Source organism: Peromyscus leucopus, chromosome 10 (assembly GCF_004664715.2).
Source record: "Peromyscus leucopus breed LL Stock chromosome 10, UCI_PerLeu_2.1, whole genome shotgun sequence".
NCBI classification, from domain to species: domain Eukaryota; kingdom Metazoa; phylum Chordata; class Mammalia; order Rodentia; family Cricetidae; genus Peromyscus; species Peromyscus leucopus.
Genome location: NC_051071.1, coordinates 84,740,510 through 84,753,494, shown reverse-complemented (window position 1 = coordinate 84,753,494; position 12,985 = coordinate 84,740,510). Strand labels below are relative to the sequence as shown.

At 43.8% G+C, this 12,985-nt stretch overlaps 1 protein-coding gene and 1 non-coding gene across 8 annotated transcripts in view; both read left to right on the top strand.

Annotated features, from left to right (window-relative positions):
• Nucleotides 1–12,985, top strand: part of Lin54 (lin-54 DREAM MuvB core complex component) — a 73,114-nt gene that overhangs the window by 47,237 nt on the left and 12,892 nt on the right. For all 7 annotated transcript variants that reach the window (XM_028867265.2, XM_028867269.2, XM_037209219.1 and 4 more), the window contains exons 5-7: nucleotides 1,886–2,102; nucleotides 9,723–9,796; nucleotides 10,134–10,331. In XM_028867265.2, coding sequence (XP_028723098.1) covers nucleotides 1,886–2,102; nucleotides 9,723–9,796; nucleotides 10,134–10,331 — 489 coding nt within the window. The remainder of the gene's footprint in view (nucleotides 1–1,885; nucleotides 2,103–9,722; nucleotides 9,797–10,133; nucleotides 10,332–12,985) is intronic.
• On the top strand, nucleotides 355–491 carry LOC114691892. Its single transcript, XR_003734293.1, has one exon. It is a non-coding gene; the product is annotated as a small nucleolar RNA SNORA7 (small nucleolar RNA).

Below are 12,985 nucleotides of genomic sequence, written 5' to 3'. Positions count from 1 at the left end.
GACACAACATAACCACACATATATAATAATAATAGATATGTGTTTTAAAAGTGGAGACAGATTTGTATACTGATTTAAAATGTAGTCAGATCTGACTTAGGCAGTTGGAAACCAGTTAGGGATAGCTTATAAGAGTGGTAGCTTCAAGCTTAAGATAAAGAAAAGTTTAACAATGAAAGGTCTGAGTTTTTGTTATTAACACTTTCTTTGTATGTGTATGAGAGTTTTGCCTTTTTGTATGTCTGTGCACTGTGTATATAACCTGGTACCCACAAAAACCAGAAGAGGGCCCTCAGGTCCCCTGGACCCTGGAATTATAAAGGAGAGTTGTGAGCCAGGTCCTCCACAAGTGCTGGCCTCTTGAGATTGCGTCTAGAGTGGCTAGTATTCCGCCAGCTTCAGAAACAGGAGGAGAGCAAGTTTAGCAGAGGTACCCATTGCATTCCCAGTTTGCTCAGTAGCTGGTGATTGGAAGACACTCTGCAGCATCACTGGGGGAGGGGGAGGGGGAGAGAAAATAGCAAGTGCTCATGACTACTGAACTGTCTCTTTAGTTATCTCCACCCCCATTTTTAAAAATTTGTTTTGTTTTGCAGTGCTGTGAATCAGGCCTGAGGCCGCTCAAATACTAAACAAGCACTCTGCTACTGAGCTCTGCCCTATGAGATAGAAAAAAAAAGTGTGAAAAAGTGAATTTAGATTGTCATCTGGCGGTTGTCTGTGTGAGGCCTTTCTGTAGACTTAAGTGGGGGTATATGTAATCTTTTATGAGCTAATATATTACAAGAGATTAAACTGCCTTTATTTTATTTATTTATTGTTTTAAGTAGGGTTTCAATGTGTCAGCGCAGCAGCCTTGACAAACTCACCATCTGGCCTCAGCTTCTTCACTGCTGAGGTTGCCAAGTGTCCACCGCCCACACCCAGTTCACCTTGGCTTGTATGGACAGTGTGTTAAACATGAGTCACACGTAAATTAGGGACATCTCATGAGACTAGTTGTTTTCTGGGCTGCTTCTGAAATTTCATTTGCTTCCTAGGAGGTCTCAGCTTACTATCTGGTAGAGAAAATTATTAAAACGATTTTTAAAACTTTACTCAGATTTGTTATGCCCAAATTGGTTAGTTTCTCTAGACAACCATTTGTTGGAATAATTTTGAACTGTATTTGCATCATGCCCATAGGTTTGTGTAGCAGGGTGGTGGGTGTTGTAGCCTTTCAAAATCAACTATACTTGATATGGGAATAGAATGGTCCTTCTTTAGAACATATTCAATAAAAAAACAATGTAGTTAGTTTATTTGGCAAAAACATCTGTATTCTCTTTCTAATTCTGAGAGTCAAAAAGATAACTTTGTCATAAATGTTACCTAATAGCAACAAAATTGTGTGCATTCTTGCATTTTTTTTCAGTTTTAGTTTTTTTTAATTTTTGAGACTATAAGTATAATGTTTTTCTCTTTCCTTTCCTTTCTCTAAACCTCCATATCTCCCTCCTGCTCTTCTTCAAATTCTCCGGAGTTTTTTAAGATTTATTTGTGTGTGTGTGTGTCTGTGTGTGTGTGTGTGTGTGTGTGTGTGTGTGTGTGGTTTTGTGCGTATGAGTGCAGGTGCCTGGGGAGGTAGAAGAGGGCGTTGGATTCCCTGGAAATTGAGTAGTAGCAGGTAGTTGTGAGCTGCCTCACATTGAACTTGGGGACCAAACTCTGGTCCTCTGGAGAGAGCTTATCACCTGAGCCATCATCTCTCCAGCTCCAGCTGAACAGTCTTTTTCATTTCGTTCTGAACAAGTTGTTGAGACTTAAGAGCACACTCTGTTACTTACCTCAATGACTGTCATAAGTTAACAGGTTAATGGTAGACATGTTCTGTATTATTTGACAGGCAGTGAAATCAGCTGTGCAGACCATCACTGTTGGAGGGATGAACACATCACAGTTTAAGACCATCATTCCTCTGGCAACTGCTCCCAATGTCCAGCAGATCCAAGTGCCTGGAAGCAAGTTTCATTATGTCCGACTTGTTACCGCCACAACAGCCAGTAGTTCAGCCCAGCCAGCTAGTCAGAATCCCAGTGTAAACACTCAGCCTCTTCAGCAAGGTTTGTGACCATGTTTCTTTTAATGGCAATAAATGCTTTGAACACTGTGAAAGAACATTGCTTCTGTTTTTACATCTGGCATTTCCTCCAACAGTATGAACAAGCAGTGGTTACAGAAGACAGTGAAGTAAGAGCATAGTTGTATGTAACTACTGTTTCATTCTGGGAGAAGTTAGTTGCTGTAATACCAGATAATCATGAGTATCTGTTAATTGACTAGCTATTTTACTGGTAATTAAACCCCTGCTATTTATGTCAATGGGATAGCTTTATTTACTCTCTGAACTAGACAGCTCTTTGCTAAAGCTTGGGTCAGTTGACATGACAAGTGATCAGTGTATAAATAAGAATGTGGCCAGGTGTTGGTGGCGCATGCCTTTAATCCAGCACTCGGGAGGCAGAGCCAGGCGGATCTCTGTGAGTTCAAGGACAGCCTGGGCTACAGAGTAAGATCCAGGACAGGCACCAAAACTATCCAGAGAAATCCTGTCTCCCAAAACCAAAAACCAAAAAAAAAAAAAAAAAAAAAAAGTAACAGTTAGCTTAATCTTTTTTTGAATAGTACTTACTTTACTTTAAGATTATCGTTGGCACTCTACCGATCAGCTGATGGAGTGCTTGCCTTGCATGCACAGGGCCTCGGTTTGCTCGAAACACCGCAGGCTGGGTGTGGCTATGCACACCTTGTCAACCCAGCACTTGGGAGGTGGGTGCAGAAGGAGCAGAAGTTCAAGGTCCTCGTTTATGTGGCAGTTTCAAGGCCACCCTGCAGTAAGACTCTGCCAACAGACAAGCGTTCCTGTTACCTGATACAAATGCACACACGTAACTGTTCTCGTGCTTGGCTACTTTTCAAAAGTTGAGCAGAATGAAAGGTTGAGAATAACTTAGAGCTTAGAGCCTGTTTTTCTTTGGAAAAGTGCTTTATGTTCCCACACTGTCAAATTGAAGAGATGAGGATGTGGTTCAGTGCTGGGGTGCTTGCCTAACATATGTAAGGAGGACTTGCGCTTGATCCCAACACCACAAAACCAAGCGCAGAGAGAAATGCAAGAACCAAATACCAGAAAGCTTTTACTCTGAGTTCCCCGTGGAGGGTGGGTCAAGTGCATTGCACTCATGTGGAGGTTCTCTTGGGGAAGCTCGTTCTCTCCTTGATTATGCGAGCTCCAGGGATCAAACTCAGGTCTTTAAGCATGGTGGCAAGCACCTCACCCCCTGCGCCATCTCCCTGGTCCTGTCATAGCATTCCTCTTCACTTATTTGTTTGTGATTATATATGAGTGCTCTTTCTGCACATATCCCTGCAGGCCAGAAGAAGGCACCAGATCTTATTACAGATGGTTGTGAGCCACCATGTGGTTGCTGGGAATTGAACACAGGTCCTCTGGAAGAACAGTCAGTGCTCTTAACCACTGAGCCATCTCTCCAGCTCCTATCATAGCATTCTTAATGAAAAGGAAAATGAAACTTACATTTCATGAACTAAAAGAGTCCTTTTTTTTAAAGTTTTCAATACTTATACTTAGTAGGGATGGATCCAGTCAGTGGTATTTTATGGGTGTTTGCATGTGTGTAGTGTGCCATGACTCCATTCCCAGTGTAACACGAGCTTGTTTTATTCATTGGTAGAGTAAACACAGTGAACTGTAGATGTGGGAAGGGAGAGGAGTGGAATTGGACGTCCCACAATTCTAATGTGTTTACTCCTTCTAGCTCCCATCTCTTTCTGCATCACTCTACTCCGTTTTTTTGTCCTCCTTACAGTCTCAGGCTGACTCCTGCTTCCAGACCTCTTTACCTCCCTCTTGCCTCCTCCACCCTTCTCTGCCCTCTTCTAACACACCCACATACGTGTTCTGTGTGTGCAGTTTCTCTCATAGGCACCTGTATTTTTCTTTTCTGTCTTTACATAGGAGATCTACATATTTGTATTATGTAGTATTTTATAGGAATAGCAAGGAATAGCAAGTTGAAATAGATGAGCCAAGAAGGTGCTCTAGTTCATTAGATCTGTTATTGCAAATGTGGGTTCCTAAGTTTTCCAGGAGGCTGTGTGCAGCACACATTTGTGCATGCATGAGGAGGGGCGGCGAAGACAGCCCCATATGGATGGGATGGGCAGGTCACAGCCCTTCAGTATTCTTTCTCTGAGCACCAGGGGATTATCCCATCCATGCTGCTTTTCTGTGTGCTCACAGGAGGGTGACCGGTCTCTCTTCTGTCCAAAGAGCAGATGCTGGGGTCAAGTGTACATTGGAACTTTCTTTTTAAATCCAGTATTGCTAGCGCTCACCTGTAATGGTTTTTATAACTTTATTCATCCTCTGGTGTAACTGAGGAGAATCAGTCTAGAAATAACTTCAAATCCAATGTCACTGCACTGTGTTTAGTCACTGTTCTGCTGTGAAGAGACACCATGACCATGGTGACTCTTATAAAGGAAAATATTTGGGGCTGGCTTACAGTTTCGGAGGGCTAGTGCATTGTCATCATGATGAGAGCACGGCATGGCAGCAGGTATGGCCGGCGTGGTGCTGGAGAAGGAGCTGAGGGCTGGGTCCTTTCAAAGAGTTCCATCCCCAGTGGCCGAGCATTCAGACACGAGCCCAGGGGTCATTCTTATTCAAACCACTGCATACTGTTTATGCATTTTTCTTGTAACTTTGTTGAAATATTTTATATACACCTTCAAATTCTCTTTTATTTTATCTTTGTGTGTGCACACACTTGTGAGTTCAGGCTTACACTTGTCACAGCACATCTGGAGGTCAGAGGACAGACTCGGTGTCATTTCTCACCTTCTTGAGAACTCCTGTTGTCTCCTGCTCAGTACACCAGGCTAGCCTACTCCTTGAGCTTCCAGGATTCCCCTGTCTCACCTCCCATCTCACTACAGGAGTGCTGGAATTAGGCACTGTACAGCATCTGGCTTTTTGTGGGTCTGTGGGGCTCATGCTTAGGAGGCAAGTGCTTACCCCACTGAGCTGGCCGTCCAAGCCAGGCAGAGTTGTGCGGTCATGCTCACTGTAGCACTGGTGTGTGCTCCCCGGCGCGTGCTCCCTGGCGTGTGCTCCTGGCGTGTGCTCCCTGGCGTGTGCTCCCTGGCGTGTGCTCCTGGCGCGTGCTCCCTGGCGCGTGCTCCCTGGTGTGTGCTCCCTGGCGTGTGCTCCCTGGCGTGCCTTGTACCAGCCTGCTCTCCTTAGAGCTGTCTTCCAGGACCATCAGTGCCTCTGCCTTTAGCTACTAGCCTGCTGGTCTCCATCCGAGTCAAGAAGAGAGAATTCCATTGCTATCCTGATGGCCTTTTACACGAAGAAGGCTTTTTCATTTATTGTTAAAACAGCTGTTTCCCCGTGCTGTCTTCGAGACCAGGCTCCAAGCTTTACTCTTGCACAAATGAAACCCCAGGTGACATCCTTCCTGTCTTCTGTTCCCACCCCCTTCAAGGCTCTGGAAATGGCAGTAAGCAGTTTTCATAATTATACCTAATTGACCCTGGACCATTTCCTGAGTTTATCCATTGTTTCTCTACATCAGGTTTCTGTCCTCTGCAAGACAGCTCACCTTGAGTTTTTAGTCTAACAGCCATCCGTGTTCGGATAGCTCTGCAATGACTAGCCTTTTCTTCCCTTCCACCCTGTTCCTGGCACTGAGGGTGAGGTGGTCATTTCCTTTCACTTCCCCCCCAGGTCTCTGGCATGCAACCCCCCTCCCCGGCAGCACCCACGCCTTCATGCTTGCGCTCTCCTGCTTTGTCTTGGTTCTTGCAACTTGAGTTGGCTGTTTTGTTTTTCACACACTGCTACCAAATAAATTTTCCTTTGTGCTGTTGTAATAATATTTAGGTACCTCAGACTCCCTAGAAACTTCTCATTGCCTATAGAGTTAAAAATATAGAATAAGAGTGGGCATGATGGCTCATGTCTATAACCTCAGCACTGGGGTAGGCAGAGGTAGGCAGATTTCTGTGAGTTCAAGGCCAGCCTTGTCTATATAGCAAGTTCCAGTCCAGCCAGAGCTATATAGTTCTCAAGACCCTGTCTCAAAAATTAAAATTAAATTTAAGAAAACAAGCCCTTGCCGGGTGGTGGTGGCAGCGCACGCCTTTAATCCCAGCACTCTGGGAAGCAGAGGCAGGTGGATCTCTGTGAGTTCGATACCAGCCTGGTCTACATAGCGAGTTCCAGGACAGCCAGAACTACATAGAGAGACCTTCTTCTCTCTCAAAAACAAACAAACAAACAAACAAACAAACCACAAAATAAGTGTGCACTTACTCTACTGTAGCATTCAAGGTTCCTCAGCATCCTGCCCCGCGTCCTCTGTGTCTCCTAACCCTGAAGTCCCCCAGACTGGTGTTTCCACTGACGTGTGAGTGCGTGCTGTGCTGCAGAGGGAAGCCCTGCCACGGCCTGTGGCTGCCTCCACTCCTGCCTCATGGCGGGGCCTCTCCTGGCGCCCGTCTCGTACTCTCCCCGCAGGCCCATTTTCTGCCAACGAAGGTGTATATTTGTTTTTTGTTTCTTTGAAATCTCAAGGCTGTTTACCTTCTTGGTAGTAGTTTTTTTTTTATTTCTTGAAATTTAAATATAATAACATCATTTTACTTCTTCCTTTCCCTCCCTCCGTCCCTTCCCATGCATCCCCCTTTGCTTTCTCTCAAATTCATTGGCTCTATTGTAGACGAATGTCTAAATAGTCTTATTAAATAAAAAACACGGAGCCAAATATAGGGGTGAAAGTCTTAGAGAGATCAGGGAAACAGGGAAAGTCACCAGCCAACCTCACCTCACCAGCTTTGCAGCTTCCAAATGCCACGACTTCCTGTCTACCCACACACATAGGCCTTGCTGTTCTGCCATCTGATTTGCTCTCTCCGTTCAACTACGTCACTTCCTCTTCCTACCCAGCTCTGTTACTTCCTCTCTGTCTGTACAGACCTCCAGACCTCCGTAGTTAACTAGTTTTGAATTTAAGGCGTGTGCTATCACACCTGGCTCTGTTTCCAGTGTGGCCTTGAACACACAGAGATCCTGCCTCCCACGTGATAGGATTATAGGCGTGTGCTAACATTGCATGACTTCTGTGTTGTGGCTGGCTTTTTCCTCTGACCTCCAGGCAAGCTTTATTTATTAAAGCACAAATAAAATATCACCACATTTCAGCACGAATAAAGTATCACCACATTGCCCCCTTTTTGTCTAATAAAAAATTTAAAAATGTTATTACTAAGAAAAACTATATACACAAAGTACAATAACTATATACAATATATACAAACAATAAATACATCAACAATGTCTAGTCCATTTGCATTTGACAAATTCAGAGAAAATATCCCATTTTCTATCCTATTTTGGTGAGTCCAAAATGTACCTAATTCACTTTCTATCCTATCTTGTATTACCAACAGAAAACTCTCTTATGATGTCTTTCAAACTTATACACTTAACACCTCTTAGTAAGTTTCTTTTCTGAATTTCTTAACAAGGAAAACTATAACTATAACTATCTAATCTTCAACTCCCTCAGCGACCCGAAAAGGGACTTTTACTTTAACTGAGTAAAAAGGAAGTACAAATAAGTGACTTCTAGAAAATGTGAGTTATGACAGAAACATCCAGAAGTTTTCTCCAGTCCCGCCAGGCTCCCCTAGTCCCTTGGCCTGCTTTTAAAATAATCACTCAGAAGCTTATATTATTTATTACTGCTTGGCTATTAGCTCAGACTTATTACTGACTAGCTCTTACACTTTTTTTTTTTTTTTAGCTCTTATACTTAAATTAACCCATAATTCTTATCTATGTTTATCCACATGGCTTGGTACCTTTTCTCAGTTCTGCCTTGCCATCTTGATTCCTCTCTGTCTGTCTGGTGACTCCTGACTCTGACTTTCTCTTCCCAGAATTATCCTTGTCTGCTTATCCCACCTATACTTCCTGCCTGGCTACAGGCCAATCAGCGTTTTATTTATCAACCAGTCAGAGCAACACATATTCATAGCATACAGAACGACATTCCACAGCACTCTATTTCTTTAATTATTGTCACACACACACACACACACACACACACACACACACACACACACACACACGCTCACACATGCTCATAAATATAATCTGCTCAGTTTCTATAAAGTACTTGTATGATTATGATTTCCGTTTTCCTGTGGGTCTTGAGAGGTGACTCAACAGTCCAGATAGCACATGCTGCTCTTGCAGAGGACCTGGGTTCAGTTTCCAGCACCTATGTGCCAACTCAACAATCGTCTGGAACTCCACTTTCCTGGGATTTGACACACTATTAGAACCAGACATGTGGTGCACAGACATAAAAGCAGGCAGGCAAAACACTGATACAATAAGATAAATCTAAAGAAATTTTAAGTAGTTTTTCTTTTATTTGGGTGCTTGCCTAATCTGTTCAACAATATAATCCTAAGAACAAATGCTTTATATTTTAGTTTCCTGGGGAGCACTGGCCAGAATATCATTTATTTAGTAGCAGTGGTTATTTACTTAGTAGTAGTGTTGATAACTGATGTTTATGGATACTTGCTATTTGGTGGAAACTATTTTAGTCCCCTTTAATGAATTAACATTTTTAATCCTTATATTTCCATCTGGGTAGTTACATTCAAAATCGCAGGCAAAGAGAACACACAGTTAAAAGTGGAAGAACTGGGGTTCAACCCACTAGATCCTCTGACCTTAGAACTTACTCTTTTCTAATTACTAATGTGTGTGTGTATACATTCCTGTGAGTGTGTATGCATATATTTGAGTGTGTGTATGTGTAGTTATGCACATGTATGCATGTATGTATGTTTGTGTGTACACGTGTGTGTGTGTGTGTGTGTGTGTGTGAATGAATGTGTTCATGATTGTTGTGTGTGCCTATGCTTATTGGTGCATGAGTGTGTTGTATGTGCACATGCATGTGTGTGTGTGTGTGCATGAGTGCATGGCATGGGCACACATGGATGTGTCGGAGTTGTAGGAGCTGGTTCTTCCCCTCCATCATATGGGTCCCGGGGACATCATATGGGTCATGGGGTCCGCTATACCTGCTGAGCCATCTTGCCAGCTCAAGAACTCTTTTTGCCCTGTTGTCGATTTTAAATACTGAGTTGTACAAACATGATCTTTTCTCCAGCTTGAATTAAAACACAGAAGTTAGGAATAGTAGCATGGAACGGTGTACTTAGCTGAATTTATAAATGGCAGATATTTGCTTGTGTGGTGAGCACAGGCAGAAGGAGTTTCAGCGGGTAGTCCCTCCGCTGGGTGAATTACTCACCTTAGAGTAAGCACCTTGGAAAGGGAACTCCCTTTTTTGTCTGTTTGCTTTTTGTTTGAGACTGGGTCTCTCTATGTAGCCCTGGCTGGCCTGGAACTCATTGTGTAGACCAGGCTAGCCTCCAGTTCACAGAGATCCACCTGCCTCTGCCTCCCAAGGAAGGTAACTAGCTTGATTAAAGATTGCGCAAAATGAGAATCGAGTGGAATGCTTTAAGCTGTTTCTTAAGCATGTCTTGAAGGAGAATTATTCTTAAGTGTCTTGAGTACTGTTCTTTGTAAATAAATTGTTCTTTTTTCCTCCCCTTTTAAAAAGCAAAACCAGTGGTTGTTAACACAACCCCCGTACGGATGTCAGTTCCGTTCGTCCCGACTCCGGCCGTTAAACAGGTGAGGATTGCACCGTTTCTCAGTTGTTCCCAAAGGGCAGCTGGAGTTTTAAGTTCAAAGATGAGATTTAGTTATAAGAGGCTGGACATGGGGGCACATGCTTTTAATCCTAGTTCCCAGGAGTCAGAGGCAGGAGGGTCTCTGGCTGTTCAAGGCCAGCCTGGTCTACAAAAGGAGGTCTAGGCCAGCAGGCTACACAGAGGGGGAAAAAAGAGTTATATGTAGGAGATTTATACTAAATTGAGCAGCTTAATTAATTGATTTTTTATTATATAATCACAAATTTACCTTTAAAAACTTTTTTTTTAATTGTTTAAAAATTTTTTTAATTGTTTAGGTTGTTCCAAAACCAATCAATTCAACTTCACAGATTGTAACTACTAACCAGCCACAGCAACGGCTTATCATGCCGGCCACTCCACTGCCTCAGATCCAGCCCAACCTCACTAACCTGCCACCAGGCACTGTGCTGGCACCGGCTCCGGGAACAGGGAATGTGGGCTATGCGGTGCTTCCGGCTCAGTATGTTACCCAGGTACGTGGGAATGGAGGGCGAATGCTTCAGACCGGCTAGTTGGCGTTAGAATGGCTAGCTCTGCTGTGTTATAAGGCTACTATAAACATCAGCTCTGTGCTGAAATAGCTCTTCCTAAAAGTGGAAATATTAACTCAACATTTGAGTTTAGTTCTTTGTTTAGAATTTAGAAATATATAGCACAAATAAGATTGGGCAATTTGGGGCTGAGAGATGGCTCAGTGGTTAAGAGCACTGGCTGCTCTTCCAGAGGACCAGGGTTCAATTCCCAGCAACCACATGGCAGTTCACAGCTGTCTGTAGCTCCAGGTCCAGGGGGTCTGACACCTCACACACAGGCAGGCAAAACACCAATGCACATGAAACCAAATAAATCATTACAAGTTGGGCAATTTGGAACAGCTTGAGAGGGCAAGACTATAGAGTAGAGAGCTAGTAGACATTAAGATGGGTGGTGGTGGTGCATGCTTTGAGTCCCAGCACACGGGAGGCAGAGGCAGGAGGATCTCTGTGAGTTCAGGCTAGCCTGGGCTAGAGAGCAAGTTCCAGTATTGCCAGAGCTACACAGAGAAACCCTATCTTGAAAAACTTAAAAAAAAAGAAAAAGAGTTAACATTAAAAATCAGAATCCTAGTGATTTAGGAAAACCTGTGCCCACACTAATGTTCATCTGCACATACCCTTGAAAATAAGCTGAAATTCACATTTCTTGGGGACTTCTTTTGAGACACTCTAGCCTAGGCTGGCCTGGAATTCACCATGCCTCCACCTTCAGTGTGCTGGGATGGGGGGATAGGCATGAGCCACTGTTTTCAGCAAAGGTTTCATATCTTACAGAGAGAGAGAGAGAGAGAGAGAGAGAGAATGTGTGTGTGGTGTGTGTGCGTGCATGCATGAGGGGCACATGTCTGCAGGTGTATCACATGTGTGTGCTCACGTGTTCAGGCCAGAAGCCTGTGTTTTCCTCCATCCCTCTCCACTTTTTATATTGAGGCATGGTCTCTGACTTAAACTCAGAATGTGGCAGATCGCCTAATCTAGCTGGCCAGCTGGGGTCCTGCCTCCACCTTCCAAGCACAGTAATTTTGGTTGGGTGTAGATGTAATTTTGAACAGTTTTATTAAATAAGAAACACAGAGCCAAATGCAGAGTTAAAAGCCTAAGAAGTCAGAGCAGCAGCCAAGGGCTAAGACCAAGACCATTTTCTTACCCCTTGCTGCCACTGCTGTCCTTCCCCTGAGAAAGAGACCTACTTCCTGTGTGTCTGTCTTTTTATTGACTTTCTGTTCTGCCTTCTCATTGGTTGTAAACCTAACCACATGACCTCCTCATCACTGCCTGTCTATACAGACCTCCAGATCTCTATGGTTGGTATTGAGATTAAAGGCATGTGTCTCCATGCTGGCTGTGTCCTTGAACACATGAATCTGCCTGTCATGTGACTGGGATTAAGGGCGTGTGCTACCACTGCCAGACTTCTGCTATGGCTTGCTATTAGCTCTGACCCCCAGGCAACTTTATTTATTAACATACAAATAAAATCACATTTCAGCACAAATAAAATATCACCATAGTTGGGTTACCACAACTGCTGGGCATTTACATGAGTGCTGGGGATCCAGACTCTGATCCTCTTTTCTTGTTTGTTTGGGTTTTTGTTGTTGTTGAGACAGGGTTTGTCTTAGTTAGGGTTCTCTTGCTATGAAGAGACACCATGACCACAGCAACTGTTATAAAGGAAAACATTTAATTGAGTGGCTTACAGTTCAGAGGTTCAGTCCATTATCATCTTGGTGGGACTTGGCAGCATGCAGACAGACATGGTGCTACAGAAGGAACTGAGAGTCCTACATCTTGATCCAGAGGCAACAGGAAGTGAACTGGTGGAGCTTGAGCAAAGGAGACCTCAAAGCCCACCCCCACAGTGACATACTTCCTCCAATAAGGCCACACCTCCTAATAATGCCACTCCTTATGAGCTTATGGGGGCCAATTGCATTCAAACTACCACAGCATTTCTCTGTGTATCCCTGGCTGTCCTGGAATTTGCTCTGTAGACCAGGCTGGTCTCGAACTCACAGAGATCTGCTTGGTTCTGCCTCCCAAGTGCTGGGATTAAAGGCGTGCGCCACCAAGTCTTGGTCCTCTCTCTTGTATGGCAAGCACTTTGGCCACTGAGCCATCTCTGCCCCAAGATGTCATATTTTAGTGATTTGTTCCTGCTCTCTGCCCCTCTTTGGAATGGAAGCCATGTATTGCCTCTTGTCAAGTTGGGTTGGGGGTGCTGGTGACAGGAAGCAGATGCAGATGGAGCTTTCCTCTGCTGTGTCTGGATCAAGCCAATGAGCACTGTGTTCCAAACTGTTGAATTGATGAGTTCTGATCACAAGACAATGAAAACCCACATGTGTTCTTTGCTATTTACTCTATTTTGTGTGGCTATGGTTTTCAAAAGTTCAGTATTTTTTCCATGACATTTCGTATGCTTACACAGCCTTGCAGAATAGAAGTTGTGCATGGACGGCCCCTTTTCATTGTTTGTGATGTGATGAATAATACAGTGCCTATCTTAGAAGTTAGGACATGTTATTTCAGTACCTGTAGGATGTTCACCTAGAATTTCCTATAATCCTGACAGAGTCTTTTGTGAAGTA